This window comes from Chiloscyllium plagiosum, chromosome 24 (genome assembly GCF_004010195.1).
Source record: "Chiloscyllium plagiosum isolate BGI_BamShark_2017 chromosome 24, ASM401019v2, whole genome shotgun sequence".
NCBI lineage: Eukaryota > Metazoa > Chordata > Chondrichthyes > Orectolobiformes > Hemiscylliidae > Chiloscyllium > Chiloscyllium plagiosum.
The window spans coordinates 6,174,526-6,183,987 of record NC_057733.1 but is presented as its reverse complement, the minus strand read 5'-3'; the positions used below and the strand labels follow the sequence as shown (position 1 = coordinate 6,183,987).

Below are 9,462 nucleotides of genomic sequence, written 5' to 3'. Positions count from 1 at the left end.
CTCCCCGCTCCCACTCAGTTCCTCACTCTCCCCATTCCCACTCAGCTCCTCACTCTCCCCACACCCACTCAGCTCCTCACTCCCCCCGCTCCCCCTACTTACAGCCCATTCCCCACCCCCACTCACTGCCCATTCCCCATCCTCCACCCACTGCCCATTCTCCCCATTTCCCATTCACAGCCCATTGCCCATTCCTCTCTGAGTATTGTGCATGTGTAGGGATTCACAATGCTTATATTCGAGTTTCCTACAGAGTACCATGCTGACTCACCCTGAGACTGATACCAAGCTAAACCAGCTAGTACCTGCGTAGAGCTCGCCGGAGATTGGAATGTTCATGAGCTCAGGAGCCACATCAAGGAGAGCGATTGCTGCCCTGTTAGCATTGTACGTCGCGGCTACATGCAATGCTGTCTCCCCCATTATACCTGCAGAGATGGAGTGAAGAAAATTTGTGATGGGATTTAGTGAAGCTGGTAGGGGGAGCCCTGAGCAAAGAAACAGCTAAGACAAAGTACAGTGATTCATTGTACTCCTCTTGGGGAGGGTGATGAGACGCTACAGTCAGTCCTTTATGACCAACCTCATGACCAATGGCTTGGTCATAGACTTCCATTGGATTGGACCCCACTTGTGGGCAAAGTAGTTGTCATTGCCTTCTCTAAGATGGCTGACTGGAGACTCTCACACTCTTACTTCCTGTTTTCAGGAGTATTGGAAGGATTGATCAGGCTGACCCTGTGTTTATAGTCACAGTACAGACCCGCCTCCATGGCCAATGAGCCTTAGAGTGGGAGCTGGGCTGGGATTTCCTGGTCCAAACGTAAAGACGTCAGTACTAGACTGTGAGACCTCCATGGTTATGGATTAGTACACATAGTGTTTCTTCCACAGTAACACTCCTGAGGTTTCAGGGCTGGTTAACCATCTCTATTTATGACAGCAGGATGGGCAGCAGTGGTGACCGGTTCAGCTCCAATACTGTGACATAAAGGGAGATGACACTTGAGAACTTCACCCTAACCCATAGCTCCACTCCAATTCTTCACAGTCCTTCTTGACTTTTGTTTCCCTTTCGGTGGATGGGTTATCAACAGACATTTAAGCCCTGAGTAAAACAAAACAAACAACAGTGTATGCTGGAAATCTGAAACAAATACAGAAAGTGCCAGAGAAACTCAGCAGGTCTGGCCGCAAATGTTGAGAGAGAAACAGAGTTCACATTTTGAGCCTGATATGGTGGCTCCATGGTTAGCACTGCTGCCTCAAAACACCAGGGATGCGGGTTCAATTCAACTCGTGGCTGACTGTTTGTAGAGTTTTGCACATTCTCCCCATATCTGTGTGGGTTTCCTCCGGTTTCCTCCCACGGTCCAAAGATGTGCAGGTCAGGTGGCTTGGCTACATTACAGTGTCCAGGGCTATACAAGCTAGGTGGGTTAGCCATGGGAAATGTGAGGTTATGGGGTGGGGGGCTGCGGTTGGGTTGGGTGGGATCCTCTTCAGAGGGTTGGTTTGGAACTGATGGGCCGAATGGCCTGCTTCCACACTGTAGGGATTCTACGACTCTTCTTCGAAATGAACTGAACTCGTAATGTTTGCTCTGTCTCTCTCTATCACACACTACAAATGCTGCCAGACCTAATATGTGTCTCCCAACAACTTCTGCTTTCTGTTTGCATCTGCACTCTGGCTTGATGCATGCTAGCTCGTATTATGTAAGGATGCAAGAAAGTAGTTACCTTTTCTCATTAGTTTTAATTCTAAGGAACATCAGCATGGATGTGGACTGAATTGGTTACTATTGTGATCTGAGAAAGAGGAATTTCAGGACTGTAGTGGGTGCTGTACTCCACGGGAAGGTCTATATACATCTTCAAATAAACACACTGGTTGAATAATATTGAAATAAAATGTTTGCTACAATTCAAACTTTTAAGAGATAGGCTGTTGGTCACAGTAACTGGAGGGAGAGTTACAGTAAGGAAAATGTTGCTGGTATTTAAAATTGCAATATGTTGTTATGGTCAAATTCAAAAGGTTTGGGATTAGGAGGTAACAGTATAACATGAGAAACCATGAATACCCTCAACTTTACCTAGTAATCTATTCAAACAACAGAGGTTGGGTTAGGAGCTGGACTGGGGGTACTGAAGGAAGTGGCACAAGGAAAGCTCGCTGTATCTTTCATCCTACTTTCACCACTGGGTATTGTGAATAGTCTGGGAGAAGCCAGTTTCAAACTTGCTCATCAAATCTGACACATGCTTTACGTAAAAGAAACCGTACATTGCTCTCTACGCTGGGATTATCAGATGTAATACTGTCTCTAACATTTCAAATCTGTTCAAAGGACAGCAAATAATTACGCAGCTAAAGATGTTTGGGATAATCCAAAAAGTGGGTAAAAAGGTCGAGATCAGCCCTCCACATCAGAGAGGCAGGGTAGACTCTCCGAGCTGCGTAGCCTCATTCTGTAGCTATCCCAGTTTTTGCTGAGCTATATTTCTATAAACACCAGTGTTCCGAAGATATGTTAAACAGAGCATTGATTTATAGTTTAATCAGCTGACCCTCTATGTACATCTTACGACACGGTGGCTCAGTGGTTAGCCTTACAGCACAAGGGACCCAGGTTTAATTCCCACCTCGGGCAACTGTGTGGAGTTTGCACATTCTCCCCGAGTCTGCGTGGGTTTCCTCCGGGTGCTCCGGTTTCCTCCCACAGCCCAAAGATGTGCAGGTCAGGTAAATTGGCCATGCTAAATTGCCCGTAATGTTAGGTGGATTACTCAGGGGTAAATGTAGCGGAATGGGTCTGGGTGGGTTGCCCTTCGGAGGGTCGGTGTGGACTTGTTGGGCTGAAGGGCCTGTTTCCACATTGTAAGGAATCTAATCTAATCTTTAGAATGCAAAACTCTTTTGCTAAACAGAGCATATCGCTGTGAAGGAGCTGCAATGTTGTGGGTGGGAAGCCACCTTTTATCCAACGGAGAGGTAGAGTTGACAGAGCCCCTGATAGAGACATTGGCACTCTGGAAGGATGAGCAGCTCTTTCTCATCAAGGTCATTCGGGAGTTAAATCCTGGAACAATAAACGCCTTTGGCTCTCACCATGGCAACAGGAAGCCGGGTCGGATGTAGAAACAAGGTGCTAGAAGCAGGAATAGACCATTTAACCCTCTGGAATTTGACTGCCATTTGATAAGATTATGATTACTTAGGGCTGTAATTTAAACTCCACTTCCTGTATGATCCTCATAACCCTTGACTCCTTTATCGATTGGAATTCATTCTAACTCTACCTTGGGTCAGTTCAATGGCCAACCTTGACTGCTCCCTCAGAAAGAGAACTCCACAGCCCAATAACCCTCTGGGAAGACAAAGTTCTCATCATCTCTGTCTTGAAAGAGTGAGACCTTATTCTTAAATTGTACCCCCTAATTCCAGTCTCCCCCCCCAAAAAGAGTCAGTGTTGCCCCTTCAAGTTCTTCAGGATGTTATAGATTTCAATAAGGTGTACAAATTGGTGTTTAGCAGCACAGAACTTGAGGATTGCTGAAAAAGACAAGAAGGTTTTCATCTTGCACTCATTAAGACAGCGCGGTGGCTCAGTGGTTAGTTCTGCTGCCTCATTGTGCTAGGGACCTGGGCTCAATACTAGCCTCAGACTAGTCTGTGTGGAGTTTGCACATTCTGCATGGGTTTCCTCCGGGTGGTCCACAGTCCAAAGATGTGTAGGTTATGTGCATTAGATTAGATTAGATTAGGTGCCCGTCGGTGTGGAAACAGGTCCTTTGGCCCAACAAGTCCACACCGACCGTCCAAAGAGTAACCAACACAGACCCATTCTCCTACCCTATTACTCAACATTTCCCCTAACTAAGAGAATGGGGAGAATGGGGAGTGGCACGGTGACTCAGTGGTTAGCACCTCACAGCACCAGGGTCCCAGGTTCGATTCCAACCTCAGGCGACTATCTGTGTGGAGTTTGCACATTCTCCCCGTGTCTGCGTGGGTTTCCTCCGGGTGCTCAGGTTTCCCTCCACAGTCCAAAGATGTGCAGGTCAAGTGAATTGGCCATGCTAAATTGCCCATAGTGTTAGGTTCATCATTCAGAGGGAAATGTTTCCACACTTGTAGGGATTCTATGATTCATTAGGACAATTCACAAGGACAGTGCAGCATTTAAACAACATCTTGCGACAGTCAGCTCATGTAGGCATTTCCAATGTTATGCCAAAGTTGGATCACAAATAGAAATTTGGACATAAATTGTCTGTGGAGAAGATTTTGATTTAATTTCATAGAATTCCTAAAGTGTAAGAGCAGGCCATTCACCTCACCCAGACCCAATCCCTGTAATCCTACATCTCCCACAGCGAGCCCACTCAGCCTGTACATCCCTGCACACTATGGGGCAATTCAACATGGCCAATCCATCTAATCTGCACATCGTTTGGACTGTGGGAGGAAACTGGAGTACCCAGAGGAAACCCACGCAGACACAGGGAAAATGTGCAAACTCCACACAGACAGTCACGCGAGGCTGGAGTCGAACCTGGGTGTCTGGCGCTGTGAGGCAGCAGTGCTAACCACTGAGCCACCATGCTGGCCTATTTATTACTTGTCACACATTTATTATTGTCATGTACTGAGATGCAGTGAAAAGTATGGTTTTGTGTGTTAACCAGACAATTCATACCTTACATAAGTACATCAGGGTAATGAAACAAGAGGGGGCAAGAATAAGCCCAACAATTATGGACCAGGTCAATTTAACTTAAGAGGTTGTGAAACTTTCAAAAACAATAATTTGGTCCAGGATTAATAGACACCTGGACCAATATGAGTTTGTTAAGGAAACCCAGCAAGGATTTCTTAAGGGAGATCTGTGTTTAACTAACTGACTGGAATTTCAATGTATGTGAAATCAAGCATCCAGAGATTGCCGAAAATGGTTCCAGGGATGAGAAAGGTCAGTTGTGAGGAGAGATTGGAGAACTTGGGACTGTTCTGTTTGAAGAGGAGAATGCCAAGGGGTGATTTGATCAAAGTTTTCAAAAGCATGGGGAGAAATTGTTGCCATGCGTAAAAGAATCGAAAATGAGAGTGCATATTTTTAAATAATTTGCAAAAGAGGCAAATGCGATTTCACATTGTGATTTGATAGGTGGGGGAGTATCTGTCTGGAAGTATGTCAGAGATCGGATCAAGTGAGGAATTCAAGAATATTGGAAAATTATTTAAATAGGAACCCTATCCAGGGCTACTGTGGAAAAGGCTGGAGATTGGAATCATTCGTTCAGAGAGGCAGGGCAGACAGGATGGGCCAAATGGGCCAAACCAATTCTGTGATTTAAAACAATGTTTCTCACCTGTTTCCAAAGGGTTAAATGAAGGACATTGAGCAAGTTTAAAAATATCCTGGTCTTTATTTTCTTTGGCTGCAAAATGTAGAAGTGACTCGTTGATCCTGTTAATAGAGGCAGAGTGAATATATTAATGTGTTGATCACAAGCAGCGCAATGCCCCGGTGCATGACTTTCACTGTTTCTGTGCTGTCAGATTGTTGAACAGGTATTAACCAGAGTCATGTTTGGGACCAGCCATCTTAAGTTGCATTGCCAAGACCAGCCCAACACGGACTAACGATGACGTCAGTGAAGGTAAAATGGCAGCACAATATAGCACCATGGTTCCAGCGGTGAAGGGGCTCAAGGCCAGCTAATTGCTTCATGCTGGTCTCAACATCAGGGAGGAAGAGTCTGGATCCAGATCCATGGTTAAGACACTTAACTAGAAGGACTGTAATGTTGGACTTTTACATTTATTTCTTTATATTCTATATCTTTTTTTCCTGTGTTTTTAAGATGCTGCTGGATAGTGGTGACATTATACAGCACTTTTCACGGTATTTGTAACAAATACATATAACAAGTATACATGACAATAAATACATAATTGAACCCAATAAACCTGTATCTAACCCTGTGCTGTCCCTGTCCTGGGAATGTTTGACGGGGGACAGTGTAGACAGAGCTTTAAGCTGTATCTAACCCTGTGCTGTCCCTGTCCTGTAAGTGTTTTTGGAGACAGTGTAGAGGTAGCTTTACTCTCTATCTAACTGTGCTGTCCCTGTCCTGTGATCGTTTGATGGAGACACTATAGAGGGAGGCTTACTCTGTATCCAACCCCGTGCTGTCCCTGTCCTGGGAGTGTTTGATAGGGACAGTGTGGAGGTAGCTTTACTCTGTATCTAACCCCATGCTGTCCCTGTCCTGGGAGTGTTTGCTGGGGGAACCAGTGTAGAGGGAGATTTACTCTGTATCTAACCCCGTGCTGTCCCTGTCCTGGGAGTATTTGATGGGGACAGTGTAGAGGGAGGTTTACTCGAAAACTAACCCCGTGCTGTCCCTGTCCTGGGAGTGTTTGCTGGGGGAACAGTGTAGAGGGAGATTTACTCTGTATCCAACCCCGTGCTGTCCCTGTCCTGGGAGTATTTGATGGGGGAACCAGTGTAGAAGGTGTTTTACTCTGTATCTAACCCCGTGCTGACCCTGTCCTGGGAGTGTTTGATGGGGACAGTGTAGAGGGAGGTTTACTCGAAAACTAACCCCGTGCTGTCCCTGTCCTGGGAGTGTTTGATGGGGGAACAGTGTAGAGGGAGATTTACCCTGTGCTGTCCCTGTCCTGGGAGTATTTGATAGGGGTACAATGTAGATAGGGCTTTACTCTGTATCTAACCCCAGGCTGTCCCTTTCCTGGGAATGTTTGTGGAACGATGTTCAGGCAGTTGTATCCTGTATAAAAATAATTCAGAAAAAGTTATGCATGAACAATAATTCAGGCAGTTTCTCTAACAAAAATTAAGTTTTCACAAGCGGAATGTGTGATTTTGCAGTTTCTCTGTTTCTACAAGTCAGACAGCTCAGTGCTGACACCTAGTGACAAGTAGGAAATAGTGCTCACCCCCAGCCTAATGTGTCCTGCACAAAATGAGCTGAGGCATTATAGGATGGGCATGCCTGATCGCTAGTTTTAAAGGTATGATGGTAAGATGATAAAACAACACCCAAATCTTACAGAAGCAGCGATATTCCACCCAGTTTATGCTACCAATGCTGGAACTGTACCCTGAGTTGATCAGAGTCTGTGACAGAAAGGATGGGGTTACACTCTGAAACAAACACAATGCACATGGACGCGCCGTATCATTTCCCAGCTTTCATCTGTACATTTAACTTATTGTGCCAGGCGCAGTGAAGAAGGGGGTGGGGCGTGAGGAGATCTGACTGGCACAGAAACTTCCAGTTTCTTCCACAACGGGCAATTGTCATTCACCAGACTCAATTGTGAGGTGGGTGATAAAGGAATGCCCTGACTCTATAGTCTTCAATCAATGCCATTGTGTGTGTCGGTATGGATGGGGGCACCAGTGCTACCTGTGCTTGCTCTCTGACCTTGCCCGCCTTGCGAGAACAAGTTTCTGGCCTGCAAGGACAATGCCAGGGGCCTGACTCTATGCAATATATGAAGTTTGAAGATCTCAAACCCTCACACCAATATCAACCTGTGAATCCATTCAGTTGTCACTTCAGGGCAGCGCTATGAGACAGGATTGACACCAGACGAGAGAAAAGGCAAGAGAAGACAACGCAATATTAAAATGGTAGGTTTTTAAGGAGTATATAAAGGAGCAGAGAAGTGCCACAAGATGGAGAGATCAGGGAGGGCTCGGCCAGCTGAAGGTATGGTTTGACTTTCAGGAACGGACCCAATTCCTCAGCTCAATGAGCAGACACAGAAGGTGACACTATCACCTTGCGTTGCTGGTGTGTAAGAATAGAATTTAATCTCCAGCCTCTAAACCTTACAGAGCTCCACTCTCAGGATCAGAGAACAAACCTGATAACTCCAGGGGGGGGGGCTGCTCCCAAAGACAGATTGTTCACTCCTTACTTTCCTGTTTAACTTTGCCTCTGACAATTCATCTAAACACGCTTGGCATTCTCCTCCCCCCCCCCCCCCCGCCTTAACCGTTTCCCCTCTAGGTTTCTTCCCAGTGGGGTAGCATGGATCATGCCCCTGTTCATAGCTGACTCAGATTTGCCAGGTGATGGCCTTGGCAGCCACAGAAAGTGGCTTCATCCCGAAGAAAAGGTGACATCAGCACACTCAACCCCACGCCCTTTCGGAATACCCCTTCTGTTGCTCCTGCACCTCACTTACCTCTTCTGCTGTCTCACATGCAGTTCATAAACCTCCGGACCAAACTCCTTGTCAGACTGCTGATCTGGCACCAGTCCATGGAGCCAGTTCCGGAAGGTCAACCTCCAGCCTCCCCAGAAGAGCCCTGGCATTTTGTCCCTGGACTCCAGGCACAGAGTGAGAATCAATGCTCCTAAAAACTGGGTAGGACCTTTGCCAACAATGGTCTTCCAACTGATTTGTTGCAATGAAATGTCTTAGAGAGAAACTAAATCTTGCTTTGCCAGTTGTTAGCAGACTGGAAGATGGAATCTTGTAAGTAGTTAGCTTCAGTTCAGTGCAGCCAGCCTGTGGCATGTTCTGGTCTGATAGAGACTGATAAATGTAGTGACTGGAACACTGCAGGATTTGTCACACCTTTGGGGAGGAGCCAGTAACAGTCTCACACGTATCTCTTAACCCTTTGAGTTCAGCTGCTGTCTTTCCAGTCAATGGGGAGAGAAAGGACCGCAGATACTGGAAAGTCAGAGTTGATAAAGTGTGGAGCTGGAAGAAATACAGCAGGTCAGGCAGCAGCAGAGGATCAGGAGAATCAACGTTTCTGGCAGGACCCTCCCCAGGACTTTCCAGTCAATGTAAAGTAATCATACAGCACAGGGTTAGCTATAAACTCCCTCTGCACTTTCCCCTATCAAACACTCCCAGGACAGGGACAACATGGGGTTACATACAGAGCAAAGTGCTCTCCACACTCTCCCCATAAAACATTCACAGCACAGGGTCAGCATGGAGATGGATGCAGAGTAAAGCCTCCTCTACACTGTCCCCATCCAACACTCCCAGGACAGGGACAGCATGGGGTTAGATACAGAGTGAAGCTCCTTCTGCACTTTCCCCACCAAACACTACTAGGAAAGGAACAGCATAGGGTTAGATAGAGAGTAAAGCTCCCTCTACACTTTCCCAGTAAACACTCTGAGGACAGGGACATGGAGTTAGATACAGAGTAAAGTTTCCTCTACACAGTCCCCTATCAAACACTGCAAAGTCAGGGACAGCACGGAGTTAGGTACAGAGTAAAGCTCTCTCTACACAGTCCCCTATCAAACACTCCCAGGACAGGGTCAGCACGGAGTTAGGTACAGAGTAAAGCTCTCTCTACACTGTCCCCTATCAAACACTCCCAGGACAGAGACAGCACGGGGTTAGGTACAGAGTAAAGCTCTCTCTACACTGTCCCCTATCAAACAC

The 9,462-nt window shown here is 46.4% G+C and overlaps 1 protein-coding gene across 1 annotated transcript in view; it reads right to left on the bottom strand.

Annotated features, from left to right (window-relative positions):
- Positions 1 to 8,560, bottom strand: part of LOC122561914 (transient receptor potential cation channel subfamily V member 6-like) — a 41,014-nt gene extending 32,454 nt beyond the window's left edge. The window contains exons 1-3 of the mRNA XM_043714239.1: positions 8,233 to 8,560; positions 5,379 to 5,476; positions 306 to 428 (exon numbers count right to left, since the gene is read on the bottom strand). Of these exons, the coding sequence (XP_043570174.1) occupies positions 306 to 428; positions 5,379 to 5,476; positions 8,233 to 8,363 (352 nt within the window). The 5' untranslated portion in view covers positions 8,364 to 8,560. The remainder of the gene's footprint in view (positions 1 to 305; positions 429 to 5,378; positions 5,477 to 8,232) is intronic.
- Positions 8,561 to 9,462: the final 902 nt, after the last annotated feature.